Source organism: Phasianus colchicus, chromosome 1 (genome assembly GCF_987193195.1).
Source record: "Phasianus colchicus chromosome 1, bPhaCol1.hap1.1, whole genome shotgun sequence".
In the NCBI taxonomy this organism is placed as follows: Eukaryota; Metazoa; Chordata; class Aves; order Galliformes; family Phasianidae; genus Phasianus; species Phasianus colchicus.
In genome coordinates this window covers 151,528,799-151,549,696 of record NC_143436.1, presented here as the reverse complement: position 1 = coordinate 151,549,696, position 20,898 = coordinate 151,528,799, and the positions used below count along the sequence as shown (strand labels likewise).

Below are 20,898 nucleotides of genomic sequence, written 5' to 3'. Positions count from 1 at the left end.
GTTTGTTTTGTTTTGTTTTTTTCTTTTTTTTTTTTTTCTTTTTTTTTTTTTTTCCCGGGGAGCACAGAACTGGATACAGTACTCCAGGTGAGGCCTGACCAGGGCAGTGTAGAGGGTGAGGATCACCTCCCTTGACCTGCTGGCCATGCTCCTTTTAATGCACCCCAGACTCCCACTGGCCTTCTTGGCCACCAGGGCACAGTGCTGGCTCATGGCCAATCTATCATCTACCAGGACACCCAGGTCCCTCTCTGCAGAGCTCCTCTGCAGCAGGTCATGGCCCAACCTGTACTGATACTCACAGTTATTACTTCCCAAGTGCAAGGCTCTACACTTGCTTTTGTTAAACCTCATCTGGTTTCTTGCTGCCCAGCTCTCCAGTCTGTTCAGGTCTTGCTGAATGGCTGCACAGCTTTCTGGTAGTGTTGGCCACACCTGTGTTGGCTAGGTCTTATCCCCTGGTTGTCCTGCACATGTTGTGTGATCGCAATCAAGACAATCAGCTCCATGATCTTTCCCGATGCCAAGGTCAGGCTGACAGAACTATATTTCCCTGGATCATTCTCTCAACCCTTCTTGTATTTGAACACCATATTCCCAAGTCTCAAGTCATCTGGAACCTTTCAGTAGAACATGGATTGGCAATCACTTTCTGCCAACTCCCTCAGTACCTTTGGGTGGATCCCATCTGGCCCCATGGACATGTGACACTCCAGGTGGAGTAGCAGGACTCTGTTTCCTTCTGAATTGTGAGGCGTTTCTTCTGCTCCCCATCCTTGTCCAGTTCAGAGGGGATGAACACCGTGAGGACAACTGGTCTATTAAAAGCAGAAGTAAAGAAGGCATTTTAAATCTCAGCCTTTTCCTTATCCTTGCCAGTAAGGTTTCCCACCTCATTCAATGAAAGACAGAAATTCTCCTTGGCCCTCCCCCTTGTCCAGGTTTCAATTGAGACAGAACTGACTTTCTTAATTATGTCTGGTGTGATGCTATGTTTTGGCTTTAGGAGAAAAATATTGTTGATAATACACCAGTGCTGAGCAGCATTGTACATTGCTGACCAGATTAAGTTCTTGCTTGGCTTTTGCCTTTCTAGTTTTCCCTCTGAATATCCTAGGAACATCCTTTTGCTCTTCTTGAGTTGCCTGCCCCCTCTTCCAACAATGGTAAACTTTTTTTTTTTTTTTTTTCCCTGGGTCTTTAAGCAGCTAGTTCAGTCAGCTGGTCTTCTTCCCTGCCATTTCAACTTATGGCACACAGGGGTGACCTGTTTCTGAACTTTAAGATTTACTTCTTGAGGAATGTTCAGAAGTTTTATATAGCAGTCACAACCCAGGAAATGACATGCACATTAAGCAGGGTCAATGAAGGCATCACATAAAAACTAGCGCTACCAAAAAATGGCAGAGTCCTAGTAAGTGGAGACTCCTCACTGAGGGTCACAGAAGCCCCAGTTTGCTGCCCAGATAACCTCTCCAGAGAGGTTTGCTGTCTGCTGGGGGCACTTGTTAGAGATATCAAGAAGATACTACTGTCTCTGATAAAACAGGAAGACTACTATCTACTTATTCTCTTTCAAGTTGGGTCACAAGAAGCTGAAACAAGGAAACTGAAGAACATTAAGAAGCTTTGAATTCCTTGGAAACATACTTAAGGGATCAGGAGCATAAGTAGTGTTCTTTTCTGTCCTCCCATGTGGCATCTGGGACCCAGAAAGGAGGAGAACAGGTCAGATAGATGACTGGCTGTATGCATGGTGTCATGATCAAGGCTTTGAAGTCTATGATCTTGGACAGGCCTTAGAGAAGTATGTGGACATCAGATGGAATGAAACTGAGCATGTGGGGTAAAACTGTTCTGGGAAGCAAGCTGACTGGGTTGATTGCCCAGCTTTAAACTAGATATGACAGAAAAGGGTCTGAGAATTACTGAAGCACAACTATCAAGGGCTACAAGTTTTTCAGAAGAGATAGGCAGGGAAGGAGAGGCGGGAGAGTTGCCCTCTACGTTAAGAGATGGATAGAGTCTGAAGAGCTGCCTTTGAGAAGCAGTGACAATCAGGTTGAGAGACTGTGAGTGAAAATCAGGGACCGTATCAATAAAGGATATCAGGGTCTATTGCACTCCATCTGATCAGGAGGAGTCTGTGGATGAAGCCTGCTTGCTGCTGCTGCTGCTGTAGGAACTGTGTCATTCACAGACTCTCAACTTGATGGGGGATTTCAACCACCTGGATGTCTGCTGGGAAAGCAATATGGCAGGCTGCAAGTAACCCTGAAGACTCCTGGAGTGTGTTGACTATAACTTCCTGGTCCAGGTATTAGACAAATCTAACAGTGGAGACGCATTTCTGGACCTGGCACTCACGAATGCAAACAAGCTCATTAAAGAGGTTAAGATTGGAGGCACCCTGGACTGTAGTGATCATGCTCAGGTAGAGTTTGTGATCTTGAGAAAGATGGGCCTGGCAAAAAAACAAAGTCAGAATTCAGAACTTCTGTAGAGCAAATGACACCAAGCTGAGAGCTGAGTAGTGAAGTTGATAAAGTATATGAAAGGATACCATCCAGAAAGACCTTGACAAACTTGAAAGATGGGCCCATGAAAAACCAGAGGTTCAACAAAACCAAGTGCAAGATGTTGTTCTTGGGTCCAGGTAGTCCCAGATATGCATACAGACTGGCTGAATAACTCCTTGAGAATAGCCCTGCTGAGAAGGATTTATGGATCCTGGTAGATGAAAAACTTAACATGAATCAGCAGTGAGCTCTTGCAGCTTAGAAGAGCAAAAGTATTCTAGATTGCATTGAGAGATGGGTAACAAGCAGGGCAAGGAAGATGATTGTACCTCTACCCTCCTGAGGCTCCATCTGAAGTATTGTGTCCATGCCTGGAAAGATGTGGAGATTTTGGAGAGGGTCCAGTGGAGGGATGCAAAAATGATGAGGGGGCTGGAGGACCTCTCCTACAGAGACAGGCAGAGGGAGCTTTCCTTGTTCAGTCTAGAGAAGAGAAGGTTCCAGGGAGGCCTCACTGCTGCCTCCCAGTATTTAAAGAGGGATTGTAAACAGGAGGGAAATCAACTTTTTAAATCAGTAGATAGAGTGATAGGACAAGAGGGTATGGTTTTAGACAAAATAAGAGGAGATTTAGTTAGGAGCAAACTTGTCACAGAGAGTGTGTTGAGGTGCTGGAACAGGCTGCCCAGAAAAGGTGTGGATGCCCATCTCTGGAAGTGTTCAAGGCCAGGCTGAATGGGGCACTGGGCAACCTGATCTAGCACTTAATCTAGCAGTCTGTAACACTGCTTGCCACATCACAGAGGTTGGAAACAGATGATCTTTGATGTCTGTATGGGAACTGTCAAGTCAAGGCCTGAACCACTGATTGATCACCTGAGGAAATAACTGAGTCAGCCATGTTAGCACAGGTGAAGGCGATGTGTGACTGGAAGTTGAAGCCAGGTGAAGCCAGGTTCCACCCCTCCTAGACCCCATTTAAGGACTGACTGCCAGTGGGAGGTTCTCCTGGAGATTTCTCCTCTGTGGAGACTTTTCTATAAACCTAGCTCTTTGGATATAGGTGAGTATTCCTTCCCTGTTTGTTTCTTTTATTTCAATTTTCACCACAATAATCTTTCCAGCTGTAACAACGTCACTTTCAACTTAAGCCATTCTATGGTTCTCTGATTCTTTCTGGGCTCCTTTGCCAAGAGATTCTCCCAGTCGATGTCCTGAACAGTTCAAATTCTGCCTTCTGAAAGTCCAAGGTAGCAGTTTTGTTGACTCCTCTCCTGACTTCACCAAGAATAGAGAACTCTTATCATTTTGTGGTCAATATGCCCAAGAAAGCTTCCAACCATGTCTCCAAACGGTATTTTGTTGTTTGTAAACAACAGGTGTAGTAGGGCACTTCCCTTGGTATGCTATCTTACCAGTTGTTTCAGGAAGTGGTCTTTCTCATATTCCAGGAATCTCCTAGACTGTTTCCTCTCTGCTGTATTATATTTCCAGCAAATGTGTTCAGTGTATGCGTTCTTGTTGGGTATAAGTGCACAAACTACTGCTTTACTCAGGGAAGAGGGAGCCTTGCCTGTGTCTGGTTACTGGATTCATCAGCTCCTAATGATGTAATTGCCTGTAATATTTTTGTGTAGTATTGAGATTTCATCTTTGATAAGCCTATTTAACATAGAATGGCAACTGTAAAGTAAGCATTTGATAGCTACAGTATCACAAATGCTTCTGTTCCAAAAACAATCCAATCTAGTAACAAATATGGAATTCCATATTGAACTTCATGAATTTGAAGCTTAACATATTGTTGGGCTGGATGAATTGTGTATTACAACACTTTTACTAGATATAGTTGACAAAGGTATCTAATGGCAGCCAGAGTGTTTAAAAAAAAAAATAATAATAATAATAGATACACATACATCCCTAGCTTGTATATAGTAGCAGAGCATCTCTTGAGTGTTTTCTCGTTTCTGAGGATTTATTCAGGTAGCTAACTTATTACCTATCATATCTTTGAAATAGCTGCTTCACTGTCCATTTTTTTTATATGCATTTAAACCTCTTTATAATTGGACTTCTGGCATTATAGTGGTGACATTGTTTCTAACATAATGCAGGTGGTTTTGTTTGTTTTTGTGCACTATGGAAAGTAAACAGACAAGAACCCAAATCACTCCCTTTATACAAAAGGCCAATAAAAATTAAAGATAAACCACTGAATTGTCACTACACTTATCAATCCTCCATATCAAGGACAATTAAATAGCTATTATTATTTAGAACTTTTAGAAAGGAACACACACAGTACAATGGAAGAAATCATAGGAAGATTTGAGTTGGAAGGGACCTTAAAAATCTAATTGAAATCCCCCTGCTTAGAGTAGGGTTGTGTCCCACTAGATCAAGTTGTCCAGAATACTATACAACCTGACCTTGAACACCTCCAGGGATGGGACATCCATTGCTTCTCTGGGCAGCCTGTTCCACTGTTTCACAACTCTGAGTAAAGGATTTTCTCCTAATATCTAATCTAAATTTCTGCTCTACTAATCTAAATTTCTTTAAAGCCATTCCTCCCTAATCATTGTCAGACAATATAAAAAAGTGTTCTTCCTCCTGCTTATAAATTCTTTCATGTACAGGATAGACAACCTCTTCATAAAAATGTTAACTTTACAAATTCCTAATTAAAAGGAGATACTTCTCAAAAGTTATCATATTTCTTTCTCTTATACCCATAGTACTTTCTGTAAACTAGCCAGAAAATAATTGTTGTGTAAGATTTTTGATTCACAACTAAAAGCTGTTTGAGACTGTGAGAATCCAGCCCTAGCTCTTTCACTTACAAGCATGTTGTATACGTATGTTGTAAACATTAAATACATATTGCAATTCATCTGTTTCATGTCTTTGTTTCATGTCAGAGGAATCATCTGATACTAATACAAGAACAACTAGTGCAGATGCTCTTAGTCCTGGCAGTCTGTAAGAGTCTGGTGTCTTGTCTATGTAATTTGCATTCTAATGAGTTCATGAGAAATGATAATCCTTTTATACAATGGAAATCGGTTATTGCATTTCACACACAGTTCCACCAGCAGAAAAGTCTGAACTGAATGAAACTAAATTCCAGTGTGAATTATCCTTTTCCCTTTTTCTTAGTAAAGTTTTGGCTGATACAATCAATGAAACTAATGCAGGATTTCTATAATATAGACTGAGAGATGGCAAAACATATTTCAAACCCCTACTTTGTGTGGCCAGACCTTCTAGCAGTCAAGGTAGATGGGAAATTCTAAAAATACAATGAAAAGTGCTGTTCAGTGATTAAAATTTTTCAACAGAAATATATCATATGCTTATCTTCTACAATTTCTATGGGGTTTTATGAAAGATTGTACTTGGATAGTATCAAAATAAATCAGAGCAGAACAGTTTGAGTTACTGAAGTATGTCATTATTATAGAAAAAAAAGTTACTTTTGGCAAAAAATAAGTCTTCCTGTATGAAATACTGTGTTTATTGAAAACACATTCTTTCCATCAAGCTAAAAATTCCACTAGCTTTTGCTGTAGTTCCTACTATTTTTTTCCCAATTGTTTTATTCATTTGTTTTGAGAGGTTTTCACCCTAAAAAAAGAAAACAAACAAAATAAAATAAATATATCCTAGCAAATTTATTAGAATGTTAGCCATCACTTCTGTTTTGGAAAATCCAGAATAGAGACTGCATCATTACCTGGTGCATAAAATCATGACAACAGGATCAAGACAATATTTATAATATATAAAAAGGTTTGTTTTTTTTTTTTTAAAAAAAGCAAGAAATACTTAAACAAGCTAAGGAACATACTTGATCTAATGCACAGGTACACACAATTAATACTGCAGTGAATCTGTTGTCTCAATTCTATGAGGAAGTTCCAAGAAAGGACAAAAACATATGGGCATTGGTAGAGGAAAAAAAAATATATATATATATGAAAAAAAGATTTTTAAAGAAGATTAAATTATTTCAAGTACTGGGACTGTACAGAGAACAAAGTATATCACATATTTATCTTTAATATCTCTGATTTTTGAATCTTGTATATCCTCTTCTGGCTAAGTAATTGTTTTGTTAGTGATGTATCCAGGTTTCTACTACCTTTCAGAGGTTTAAATTAGAAGATCAATATAATATGAAACTATCATAATTCTTAGGAATTTCCTTTAGGAAAAACAAACAAAAAAGCTTTGCTACATCTGCTGCTTCATAATTTAAAAGATTCATAGTACACAATAAAAAAACCCAGACACATAGCTGTCACCTTTTCAAGAGACAGTGCCATGGATATCTTCAGAATCTCTTATATAACATTGATATCTAATTTGGTCCTAGAGAGCTGTACCTGATATTATATACTCATAACTCATTATGGGTGGTCAAAAACTTGGTGCAGCAACACCTCAAAGTTTTTGCACTTATAAGTGCGAAGTGTGTATGTGTATATATACACACACATACATACATACAACATTGCAGACAAAGGATAGACTTTTAATAAAATTATGCAGAATCAAGAGCTGAAATAAATATTTACTTAGCTTTAATGGCCTTTATATCAAGACAGGAAACAAAGTTCAGAAGGAATAAGTTTTTTTACAGGACTGTCTTTAAGTAGGAAAATAATTTTTTTTTTTTTTTTCTTCCTGTGGAGGTTTTTATGAAGAAAAAATTTCATGGAATCTGAGTCTGCAAGAAGTCCTGTTGACTTCAGATGACACTTCAGAGCTTAGAGCAGCAACAGTTTTAAACTTATAACACATAATTATCTTAGAATCTATTGAACATGATTCAGCCTTCATAATATCATGTATGGCAGCAGTTAGCTGTCCTCCCCACAGTTTGCCTTCAGAAAATCTGTATGCATGAGTGATCAATGCACAAAAATCCCCTCTCATCCATCATTTTTTCTGAGGTTGTAAGAAACTTAAAGGCACTTACGTAATACAAGACTGTTAAAGTTTCTCTATTTTAATCTTCTTTCCCTGATATCCCATGGAGTCATTTACTGTTTGTGAACAGTGGCATCTAAATGCTGCATTTCTGACTTATTAGTATTTTGTATTCATCCTTAAATCATTATTTAATTCCATGGAACATTGAATTGGGTATGATGAAAAGAGCCATCTAAAAAATATTTAACTGTTAGTCTTGCTCTTCAGCATCTTGTCTTTGAAGTTTTTCAGTGACCTTCAAATATCTAAATGTCCATACTGTCTGGATGACCACAAACAAGTTCAGCACTGACAGCCTGAGTCTCACATTTAACGTTTCTTAAAGATGTAAGAGAATCTTTGGAATCCCATTTTGAAGGTATAGTCAAAGGATATTTGACACACACAATATCTTCTTAAAAGTGCAAATACCTTCTATTTACAAAATGGCATGTTTACATACCCTACTAGTTATGCCTTTGTGTTATTAAATACATGCATTTCATTGTTCTAAATCTGAATTTCTTAAGTATTTGCAAGCTCATATGAACTAATAAGTACTAATAAGTACCGTAGGGACAAATTCAAAATATTTCACATCTTCAAAAGTAAATATAACTAAGATAAAAAATAATTTATCTGTTTCTTCTTCTTACCCAGGAAATATACATTTTTTGCACAGTACACTGTGTTGCTTTTACACAAAGGAAAGAGGAGAAGGGTATTAGATTATATTTTGCAGTACTGGTCTTTTTCTTATGTCCTAGTATGGATATTTCTAATAGGTATTTAACTCAAATATGCATAATTGTGAAAGTGTTATGTTGTTTTTTAAGTAAAAAATGAAAAAAAAAAAAAAAAAAGCTTATATGGCTCTTAATTTTGACTAAAAAAATAGCTTCATGAGCTAACAAAATAAATGTTATAGTTTATTTAAAAAGAAGAACAACAATGCAAATGTTCCCTAGGACAGATTTCTGCATATATAAACTATTCCAGATTTCTTTCTGTTTGAACAGTTAATTATGTACTCATCTGTAGTTTTTTAGGTAATTAATTACAATGGCAAGATTTTTTAAAATCATATTTCCTAAAATAATTTGTCTCAAAATGAGAAGTAAACAGCTGAAATTATAATAGTAACACTACTCTTTGATATATAAAATTAAGTTGCTGCTTCTTTCTCTATGCCATCATTCTATAGCATGAACTAAGTTATAGAAGTCCTTGTAGTACTAGTAAGGGGAACATATGCACACCATCTTGTTGAAGTTGATTGAACAACAGCAAAAAAAAATTAATTACATCTTGCTTTCATAGAGCTGAACAGCAGCTGGTGTTTTGCATTTTTCTTGAGGTTAGCTGCTTCCCATTAGACTGTTGCTCTTAAGAATTTATTCTGTTGTGTCAAAAGGCCAAAGCTGACTGCTAGAAGATGTGCAGGAAAGAAAATGTCATGCTATATCCTTTCAGTATAGCAAGTAAGTTTCTGATATTGTCTTCACCTACAGCTCATTTATACTTCAAGTTTAAAAAGAAGGAGGAAAAAAAAAGATTTGATACCAAAATCTGGAACAAGTCCAAGAATATCATAAACTTTGGAAAATAAAAAAGGGACAAATCTATCATACAAGCTCTGTAATATACTGGTCTTCCCTGTCCCAAATCCAGTAAGATGCATCTAATATCAAATGCCAAAGGAACTGAAAACTGAAGGCAATGAACACATTTAAAGCCTCTCAAAGGAGTAGGTTTCAGTTTTACTGCCACAGAGCTATTTGTGGCTGAGCAGTATTTGTCCATGATGGAAATGGAGATATTCTGTACTGGGGCATCACAAGAGAATAGAAGTATGCTGTCTTCAGCACAGGTATCAGCTAATCTTTTGAATTAAGAGAAGTACTCATAATGGTTTCAGGGCATCCACATGAAACTTACAGATTGTTCTGGTGTGGCTGATAAGCTGTATGGCTCTAGAAAACCGCATCCTCAGAATAATAATTCAGAATTCCTTCTGATGATGATTTTGATACCCAGTCTCCGTCTTTTTTTTGTTTTGTTTTGTTTTGTTTTGTTTTGTTTGCTTGTCTCTAAGTCTAAACCCTCTGAAATGATGTTTTTTGTTGCAATAAGTATACATTTTATATTCAGATACAGGGATATTGGTAAAATAGATTGCCCTTTCAGTCATACATAACTTCTCCGTTTGGAATACTATGCAATTAGCAATCTCTGTGTATGTGAACAGCATATTATATAAAGAGCTGCTATTAGAGGTTATACTGGGAACTTCTTTGTCATGAAGAGAGGGGACAGAACCTGATCCTCAGGTTCCAAATAGAGAAACAATAACTGCAGGTGAAGAAAGTTCACATGCAAATCCTGTAGCTTTGACACATCACAGACAAAAAAGTACAGACTCATTTTCATTTTAGTATTTGGTTAGAGAAGATATGTCATTCTAATGGAGAAGAATGTGTAAAAATATCAAATAGGCAAATGCGCCACTTTACATGCAAATTCAGTTTTCTGATAGAAAGTGTTTTTGTGGAGTGTCGCTTTTTTTTCTGCTCAGAAGCTTGAAAAAGCATTACTATAGTTAATATATTCAGTATCAATATTAAAAGCTCATGAGAAAAAAAAAATGTAGAAGAAAAAAAGGAAATGCATTTGACTTTCATGAGGTTAAATAGATAAAGCCAAGATAAAATAAGTGCAAATATACAATTTTTTTTCATTGCTATTTTTGTTGGTGGTGGTGGGGTTTTTTTTGTTTGTTTGTTGGTTTTTTTTTTTTTTTTTTTTTTTTTCCCCCATTTTATTTAGGGATTGGGTCCATATTGTTATTTGTATATTTTTTTTCTCTCAAATATAAGAGGGAAAATAGTAGTGTTGGTTATCTTGAAGTACCCTAGCAACAAAAATATACCTCTCAAGTACACCAGTGTGCTTGATAAAGCACTACTCTTGCAAACATTTTAAGGATCATGCTGAGAAGAGAAAAATGGATTCACTTTGCTGCAGACTGTCAAGCTTCCAGCTTTTCTTCCAGCCTCCATTATTCTAGCTAAGTGAAAGGTATGAAACCACTTTATTGTATCCATCATTGGAGAAAATAAATAAATATCAGAACATGGCTTATAAAAAAAGACAAAAAAAAAAAAAATCCTCAGTAAATTTTCCAAGTTTCCAGAAATAGTAACAATATTAGGTAATTTTTCTAATTGCTATTGTGAACACATTCCAAGGAACCTTTACAAATAGATATTTCATCCTTTTCCCTTTCAAATATACTACATTCCTTGTGTTATGATTTTGTGTCAGCTAATATTGATATTTGTCAGCTGAAGAATAATCATATAAAGCTTTTTTTTTTTTTTTTTTTTTTAATAGCAATGTACATTTTCTTCATAGCTGGAAAAGAACAGTCTTAGAATGTTATTATGAGGAAAGAAAACAGAAAGAAAACTGCTCTCACCTCGTCATACAAACATTTAATACATGATAGTCCAATAGGAACAGATGACAGGAAAATGGATGATGTGACATATTTTTGTGATTCCTGGATACTGCAAAACTTCTTGCTGTTTTACACACTACCACAGAGTACAGTCACCCTGATATAATGAGTAGTGTGAATCTCCCATCTGAGGGAAAGCTAAAAGCTAAAGGTCTATTTATTTGTTCTGAGTGATGCTCTGATACAGCTTTGTAACTGAGTTGCTTTGAATTTAGCTCATTCTTTTTTCTGATGCCTTGAGATGGCAATGAAGAAGAACGTTTTGTCACACAGTTGTCCTCAGCATTCTGCCAATTTTCTGTTAACAGCTAAGCAAAGTGACATCTGTGCATGTGGCAATTGTTTTTAGTCTGAAACTATTTCTCTTAAATCAAAGCCTGAGGGCCTGAATTATCATTTCCCTGCATCTTGCCAATTGCAGAGTATTAATTTTACACCCATTTTTGCTAATAGAAATTACCACTGAAATGAAGGACACCAAAACACTGAAGTACTAAAGCTTTTAATGTACCTTATAAATATTTGTTATTTTTCTCTCTGCACAAATTTTAAATCCCTGAGAATTTAGAAAAAAAAACAACCTCTGTGGGGCAGATTAAAAATTCAGTCAGTTATTAGTGCAGTTCCCATTGACTGAAATCATTTTTTTCATTGGTTATTATTAGATTATTTTCTGAGTGGAATTTAATTGCTGAAATGTAGAGAACTAGTGTCACTTTAATGCTCTATGCAATCCCAATTGAACTCTGGTCTCTCCTAGAAAACAAGGTTTAGGTTTCCAAATCTGTGACAGGTCCATGAAGTCCATTCACATGTCTTTAAAATAATTAAAATAGTTAAAATAGCGCTAGATATTTAAATTAATGTAAATTTAATATAGTTGTGTTTTCCAACTTTGTCTTATTCTTACCTCCACAAGTAGTACTCAGCATTACCCTTGTCTAGAACAAAGACAGCAAGAAAACATATAAATTGTAACCAGATTCACTCTTCCTAATTCTTATGAATACAGAGGTATTCTAAACTAAATTATTCTCATTTATAGAAAGAAGAAATATTATTATTTTCTAACAAATAGCATTTTGATTCTTGGAAACCAAGGAGTTTGTTTTCAATAGTAAAGTGATGATTTCTCAAAAATGTTAATAAGGAAATTGATTTGTTAACATAGACAAGTGGTCAGATCCTCAAGTTGCAGAAAATAGACTAGCACCATTTAAGACATTATCTTTATGCAAATTTGAAAGAACTGAGAATCTGACTTGTGTATAATAATATAGAGAAAAAATATGTCAGAAACCTATAAACCTCTGTGCAAATAAAATGAAGAGCTCACATTTGTATATACATACAGGTAATTCATCAGCAGTAAGATAAACTAAAGAATATATCTCTTTGAGATATTTATCAAGACTTCAATGTAAAGTTTGGCATTCCTATGTAGACTTGTAGCAATTCAGTTGATCCTTAGCTCAACAAGTGAAAATTAGCAAAATGGAAGTTCTTCATGCATTGTCAGTTTACAGAAGATTTGCTCAGAGGAAGATATAGGAAGGTCAGAATATCAGTCATGCACAGAAACGGAATGACCTTACTGCACTCCAGACAAGACAATCCTGTCCACATGACAACAATGAAAAGCATTGTCTTCTGACAATTTCTGAACAATTCTAAACTTGTGCATGCAGAAATTGCTGCCTTATTCTTTAAAAAGTGAATTCTAAAAAAAAAAAAAAAAAAAAAAAAAAAAAAAAAAAAGACATTTAAAAAAATATTTATTTCAATTTCACTGATCAGTTCCTTAATTTTCCTGATAGGCAGCTAGGAATATGCTTTTTTCTTTTCTAGTGAGTTGGAAAAAAAAATAATAATAAATACAAATTATACAGAATAAATAGTATATATAAATCTAGCTAGAATTCATTGCAAAAATAAATCTGACATGTTCTACTTTTTCTTTTTGTATTTTTTTTTTCCCACAACATTTTACTTTCTTCTAGATTCTGCAAAATATAACATATTTTTGTACAAATAACAGCTAAATACTATTACTGTTCCTCACACATATGTTTTATTGCAGTTGTTCTATTTGGAAGTTGCTTTTGGGTAGTGAGGGAAAGAATCTGCTTTTGCACCTAGAAGTTCCCAGTTGCAGCAAACTAATTTCCTCCAAGGATAGTTAAAGCCAGCACAGAAATTATTTTTATAGATAGATATATAAAAATCGAACTTATCAAATACAGCAATATATTTACAGCTGAACCTCAGTAGCTTTTCCAATTGCCCATGATTGTGAGTTGAAACACCAGTGATGCACAATATTTTATAGCAGCAGCTTAAGAAAAGATTGTCCAAACTTAAGTAAAGCTATCAGATAGGGTAAGTATCAAAAGGCTTGCAGTTCTTCTTGTAAGATGTTGGGTAAACACATATATGTTTTGTTCCTCATACTGATAAAGAATCCATATGATGAAGTTCCATATAAAATATTAAATATATGCAGGCTCTGTGTCAATGGATGGATACACAGAAATTGTTCTTTTTTTGTTTTTAACGAACATTTAGCATGACAACATTTTTAATCCTTTCATATTTATTATAAGAGTATGTTAGGTGTGGTTGTAGACAACGGTCATGTATGCAGTGCTCATACTAATACTTAATACACTCTAAGCTTCTAACTACAAATACAGGTGTGAGGGCTTGTTTGTTTTTCTTTTTGTGTTTGTTTTAAGGAATCTAATTAAACTAGGGGAAAACCAGAGAGTACAGGTAGCAAACTTTTTTTCATAGGTTAGGTACACAAAAGAGAACGCCACACACACCTTTAAAAAATGCTAAGGAATATTGCAATAAGCAATCTTCCTCTCACAGTTCAATCACACAATTCACGTTTAACTTGAGTTGAGACATATTGTCTACACACAACCCCATGGCTTCCCACAGTGATCCCTGAGTTTTTTGTTTTGTTTTGTTTTGTTTTTTGTTTGTTTGTTTTTTTGCTAGGATTACTGATGTGCTTAAGTTCTAATTGTTGACATGTCATTACAAGGCACTTTTATTTTCAATAGCTCCAACTTAAAATGGAATTACAGATTTTTGGCCCTAGACCAATGTGTTATCACTTCATGTTTGCTGCTCAAGGACTTCCAGGTAGTCAGGCTCAGCATGTAGATTAGCTTTGAGTTCAAAATACTCATTTTTAGTTTGTTCTAGAAAAACCTTTCTTGGTCTGGAGTACATTAGTGTCTCCATTAGCTTTAGTTCCTCATGTGTTCCAGGATAATGTACTTCCATTTCAGGCTGGAGTTGAACAATATTTTTTCTTAAGTACTCTGTGATTCCAAGTTGCTGCAGCTCCCTCTCTTTTTCGAGAATATTTCTGTACAAGCAGCTGGCATCTTGAAAAGACAGAAATTCTGCAGATTGATCTGCAGCTGTATACTTGACATTTGAACCAGTAAGTGGTGAACTATTCTCTCTTTCTAGGAGACTTCTGCAGAGATGTTTGGAATCATTAGTTGCTTTCTCACTTTCCTCTTCTTGTTGTTCAGTATGCTTCGGGCTGAAGGATGGGCTGTGATAGACCTGAACCATGGGAGTAATCATACGTTGCTCATAGAGACCTGCAGCTGGACGCTCTGTTGAGTGATGTGTTGTTTTATGCCCATACATGCTGTACTGAAGGTGAACTGGGCTACTATCCCTCACTTGTTCATTGGCTTGTTTCTTTTTACATCGTTGCCGCCGATGCAGAACAAGAACAACTATTCCTGCTGCACAAAATACAATAATTATAAATACAATTAGAAGTCCCAGTATTAGAACAGAAAGTGGGACAGCATCTGTAAGTGATTGCAGGATGGTATCTGCAGTGTTGCTAGTAGTAGAAGTTGCTACAACTACAAAACTGGCATGAGTTGGTAGGGCAGGGCTCTTTATTAAATCTGGACACAAGACTTCACTGTTGAGGGATTTCAGGTTTTTTTTTTCTAAGTGTCCTGGAGATTTACAAAAAACGTCACCCATCATTGTACTCTTACTCAGCTTTTGTATCCATTTTTGCAGTCCAACTGAATCACATGTACAGTCCCAGGGGTTGTCTTCAAGTTCAATTTGTACCAACATATTCAGTTCATCCAAGACATTGCTCACAGGCAAGTAAGCAAACTGGTTTGTTTTCAGATTTAATCGGGCAAGTGGCACCCCAGAAAAGATATGGGGTGGTAAAGTTTGCAAAAGGTTATTGTTTAAGTAGAGGACCTTAAGTTTTGGCATTGTATTAAATGTCCCTGGTAAAACTTCTTTGATGGCATTATATTCAAGGTACAGGTATTCAAGGTGCTGAAGGCCAAGGAAAAGATTCTGACTTAGCTTTGTAAGATGGTTGCCATTGAGATACAGTTTCTGCAGTCTAGTCAGATTCATGAAAGCTCCTTCCTCAAGGATTTCAATACGATTGTTTCCCAGATGAAGCATTTCTAGACTAGCATAGTCCATAAGATCTGACTTAAGTAATGTCTGAATAATGTTTCCTGCTAGAATAAGTTTTTTAGGATTTGTAGGAGGAGGTCCTAAATCAGACAGGCTTTCAATATTTCGCTCCTGACAGTGCATGAGAACTCCTGAGAGCATATGGCTGGTGCAGTGACAGGGAATGGGACAATAGATTCCTGGAAATTGTGTAGTTGGCTTTGAAGTATGAAGCATTAAATTTGTTTCTTTAGTAGGAGCTTTCAGCATAGGAATGACCTTAGTTGACAGGTGGCTATCGCTTACAGTGGTGGTTACAACCAAGGGCAGTGACCCTGAAGGATCTTCAAGTTCATTGACAGTAGGAATGGGACAAAGTGATTCTTTTTTCAACCTGTTTAGTATGCTGCCTTTGATAACTGGAGGACTATTGCATACAACATCTCCTATTATTGACTGAGGAGGCATGTTTTCCAGCCATGTCTTCAGCTGAAGCAAATCACAGTTACAAGCCCATTTATTATCTTCCAGCTGAAGGTCTAGTATTCTACCGATGTGTTCTAAAAAGCCAACATATGGTAGAGTCTGTAACTGGTTTCCCCGAAGATCTAAATGAGTCAACGGCACAAAACGAAATATGTTTGGAGGAAGGTACTCGATAGCATTATCATTCAAAATAAGCACTTTAAGCCTACTGAGCTTGCTAAAGGCACTTGCTTCAATCACTGTGATGAAATTGTTGTCTGCTTGAAGAAATTCCAAATTTTCCAATCCATCAAATGTATCTTCTTTAAGTGTTTCTAAAGAATTGTGATTGATGTGAAGTTGCTTAAGAAGGTTGAGACCATTAAAAGCCCCAGGCTCAATATCTGCAATATTATTAAATCCAAGATGTAGAGAGATAGCATTAACAAGGCCAGCAAAATCATTCACATGTAGCATTGTCAGGCCATTGTTTAACAAATTAAGATGGAAGGGCCGTGATGGTGGGACATTTATTTCTGACACCATCTTGATGCCTCTTTCTTCACAGTTTATAATCATAGTGTCATCCTTTTCTTCACAGGAACACAAACTCTGACAAGATCCTCTGACTCTATTAAAAGATGTTTCTGACTGGAAAGGATCAGATGTAACCAGAACTGAACATACCACAAAAATCCAGAGCTTCATCTTGGTCAGCAGATTCTATAATAAAGAAGGGGTGGGGGGAGGCATGGAAAAAGAAAAAGCAAGAGTCATGATTTCACAATTTGTGCAATTTGTGTTTTGTATGTTTTTTTTTCTTTCTTTCTTTTTTTGGGGGGCAGGGAGAGGGAGGGGCAGGAAGGGAGATTGCTTATCCCTAAACTGCCCTGTCTCAGCTTTTCTTGAAATATTTAGTTTAATGTACTGAATCAACAGCCAGTCCTAAGGAGTGCTTCAGTATTTTCATGCTGTATCTTTTACCTCAGTATGAGGTATCTTTTACCTCAGTAAAAGATAATCAGAAAAGCATTTTCTATATATAAACCATTTATATAGCATATGGTTTACCAGTGTACAGAAAGAATAAATTACTGCCCCAAGCAACTTACTTCAAAGCTTATATATTTTGGATTAATTCTTTACGTCACCATATAACATTGCAGATTTTAAAAGTACCTTTCTAAGCTCAGCTTAATTTTGTCCAGCTGCTAAAGAGAAGATACAAGATATGGTTTCATTGAACAATGTGTTGTAAAAAATATATATATATACATTCTAACAGGATACAGGGAACATCTCCTTTGATTCTGCATTATGTATGCAAGTTAAAAGTTATTTCCTCTGTAATCCTTGTATCCTCAAACTGAAAAGGAAGTAGACAAAATACTGTTTTTCCTGTAGATAATTTTTAATGTGCATAACACAGTTCATGTACATTTAGTAAAAGAACACATTTTAACCCTCTTTAATAGTGTAACATGATAGTATAAAATATACATCTAATTGTGTATACAATTAAAGAAAAAGAAGAGAGAAAATAAAATGCATCACATTTCAGAAGAAATAGGTGGGCAAGTAACAAAGAGATTATCTGGGGACTGCTTATTCGGTTCCTTTCAATTATTATAGATATTGACACCAGAACTCTGAAATGTACACAGAGTTAACTCTGTCTTACTAGTTAAAAACTATTGGTAGTATCATCAATATGTTATGTAACTTAAATTGTCAGCCACCATACTGGTCTCAAACTTTGCAATTCCTGAGAAATGCATCGTTACTGTACAACTGTGAAGTCTAGAGCAAAACATACACATTTAGGTCAAGTATTTGTTATTGTTTGAAATTTGTTTATACTACACTTTTCATGTGAACATTATCTGTGTCTATCTAATTAGTGTGAATGAAAATTTTTCTTGGTATGTGACATGGAGTGAAATCTTCAAATGGAATGGAAGATTTACTTCAGAACAACATTTTGGTGCACTCCATTCTATGACTGATCTAAATAGGTTTCTTAGGAAATCCAGATAGTAAAATTCTATCAATTTTCCAAGTAAGTTATTATAACAGGAAGTCCAAAATGTCACTGCAGAATTAACTATCACTACAGAATTAACCACTTGAAGTGTTAATTTCAGAAGGATTAGAGCCCTTTCTGAGAATATATTCAACTACATGCCTGAACGTTCTCAAAGTACGATCATACGTTTTGCTGTTTCTCAAAAATACATTTTCAGTATTAATGGTACCTTATTAGTAGCACCTCTTCTCAAGGATGCAAGGACTTACATATGTAAGTATCTCAGTGCTTTGGTATGAGTGTTTTTTACACACACACACACACACACACACACACACTCCAACAGTAAATGTATGCAAAGGGAACTGTGTTTTCTCCATCAGAAAATTTTGGTAACTGGAAGCAGATGTGTGAGTTTAGAAGTAGTGAGTGCAACTTGTGGTGTTTGAAAGTGCCCCCTAAATACATGTCTGTTTTAGTAGAAAAAATAATTTATTTTGTCTCATAGAATAGTCCTTGAACTTGAACTCTAACTGCATATGTTTAATATATATTTTTAAGTTGCTCTTTGTATTATTATTTTTTTTTTTCCCCTCAATGTGTATAGGGTAAGATACAACACAACAAAACTTTATTTTGAAGTATGCAGAATAATGCTAGGATCAGAGTATGCTAGAAATTTATTTATATTCATTTATATATATGATTTATATTCATCAATGTATTTTCCACTGACCCAAGGTAAAAGAACACAGGTTCTTTTCACAGACGCCGTCTCCAAACCTACTGTATGACTAGCTGAACCTCCTTCTACACTTCCCCCCCCCCCCCAATAGAAATTCCAGCTTTGATCTACATTAAATTCGTACTGTACTTTAAAAATCCCAGGGGAAACATAAATGAAAAAAATAAAATCTGAAAAGCATTCAAGCACATATTTAAAAAAATATATTTATTAAAATGAAAGCCTTCTTCTTAGAAATGACAATAACAACATTTGTTACCAGTTGGAAAGCAGTCACATTTTAATCATCATCATACTTCTGTGGACAACATTACTAGAACTCTCTCACACACATAAACACACACACACACTTAGAAAATAATACAAGAATTCTTTTATTTTTTCTTTTTTAAAATTTTGGTTTTGTTCTGAACACTCAAGAACATATGATGAAACTCTTGGTGGGCTACAACTGTAAAATGAAAACTGCTTTCCAGTGGCAGATGATCAACATGAATTCACAATGAAATAAAATTTGGTTTAAAAGACTTGACAAGTTTGATGTTTTTTCTGTTTCCTGGGGTGAGCTTTCTCAGAAAATTCTATCTAGTAACTTAAGTTAGCTGAGTTAATCTGCTTTCAGTAGGTCACTGTCTAACTGCATAATGTATTTTTGCAGTATAAATTCTGAAAGACAAAAAATGTCACAGTCTTCTCTACAAAGCAATGTTGAATACTTTCAGAATTAATCACTTTACAGAAAGAACTTACATGATTGACAAGTAATAATCAACAACAGGTTCTTAGAACACTGAAATTACTTTATTATTATTTTAAATTTTACTTGGGATTCTATTTTTTGCTTGTTTAAAGTCAACTATTAAAAAACAAACAAACAAACAAACAAAACCAAGGAATTTCAAAACCTCCATCCTGGAAGTGGCATTTTCTAAAAGCCTTTACGATCGTTTATTAATTTCTGAAGTGAACACAGTCAAAGTATTTAAGACAATTTTTGCACTTCAGAAAATAAAAGGTAACATCTATTCATTTCACCTTCAACTGACATCAGGTCAGTGTTTCCTTAATAAGCATATTCTACTATTTAGATATACTGTTTACAAGATGAATAAATGCACCTGGAAGATTGTTTGCAACAGGAGTATAAACCCCCATCATTTAACCTAAAAGTAATTCAAAGTCATACAGAAAAAAAATAAAACTAATTGGTACTGTGAAATGAATTTCTTAGAGTTACTTAACAAACTGGAATATTTTACTTACCTGTACAGCAGTAAACCCCCCTGAAATGCTCAGTAATGCACAATTGGACCAGCTGTGTGAATGCAGTGTAATTTTTCTCTGTGAAAAATATGAACTTTCTTCTCAGTTTATTTGCTGAAAGCTCTGGTGATGCTACAGCTCCATAAAGTCAAAATCCTTGTTCAGAAGACAAAGTACAAAGCGTCCAACTGAAAAGAAAAAATCCAGACAGAGTGCACATTAGACCATCCTGTAAGCAGTTTTCCTTTTCTCTCAATTAAAATTCACAGCATACTTCACAGCTATGCTGACTTTTCTGCATGCAGTTAACTGTTTGCAAGCACTCGGATGCAGTAAACAAACAAGATGGTAAGCACAGCTTTACTTGATCACTCGGCTCGTCAGATTTTTAGATCCTAGCTGCTTCTGTGTTCTCTGTGCTCTTTCTAGTCTTTCTTGTTAGCTCAGTTTGTTATTAGTCAGATTGCCAGGGGCTGGGAGGTAGGCGTGAATAAAGAGACTTCTTGGCTTTTGACTCAGCCTTTAAGCCCTTCCCCATCAGAGTGCTTTAATCTGCTAGTGTCATTTAGTATAAGATATAGCTCCACCTTGAGACAGATTAGCTCTTCCTCCTGCAACGCTCAAACCTCCTTTTCTCCCATGTCTTAGTGAAACTCAGAAAGTAAAATTCAGCTACTTATTTTGTGGATAACTGTTAATTGTTGATTTTGTGAAACAATAAACTATCTACTGCGGCTCTTGTTCATTTCTTCTCTGAGACAGATTTTGCATTTAATTTATGCCTGTAAATGCTTGCTTTAAAAACTGTAAACATTCTGGACTTAAAGCACTTCACAAAACACGCCATAAGGGAAACATTGTCCTCTGGAAAATATGTATATCACAATTAAATGCAGGATTATTCAAA

At 35.8% G+C, this 20,898-nt stretch overlaps 2 protein-coding genes across 2 annotated transcripts in view; one reads left to right on the top strand and one right to left on the bottom strand.

The window, feature by feature from the left end:
- Nucleotides 1-20,898, top strand: part of LOC149920149 (uncharacterized) — a 566,570-nt gene that overhangs the window by 316,492 nt on the left and 229,180 nt on the right. The window lies entirely within an intron of this gene.
- SLITRK6 (SLIT and NTRK like family member 6) lies at nt 13,556-20,209 on the bottom strand. Its single transcript, XM_031612048.2, has 2 exons — nt 19,992-20,209; nt 13,556-16,680 (listed from the first exon to the last, which is right to left on the bottom strand). The coding sequence occupies exon 2, from the start codon at nt 16,663-16,665 to the stop codon at nt 14,146-14,148; it is 2,520 nt and encodes an 839-aa protein (XP_031467908.1). The 5' UTR covers nt 16,666-16,680; nt 19,992-20,209; the 3' UTR covers nt 13,556-14,145.

Bases quoted from the DNA above. Each gene is read 5' to 3' on its own strand.
- SLITRK6 (XM_031612048.2), bottom strand. From the start codon at position 16,665: ATGAAGCTCTGGATTTTTGTGGTATGTTCAGTTCTGGTTACATCTGAT.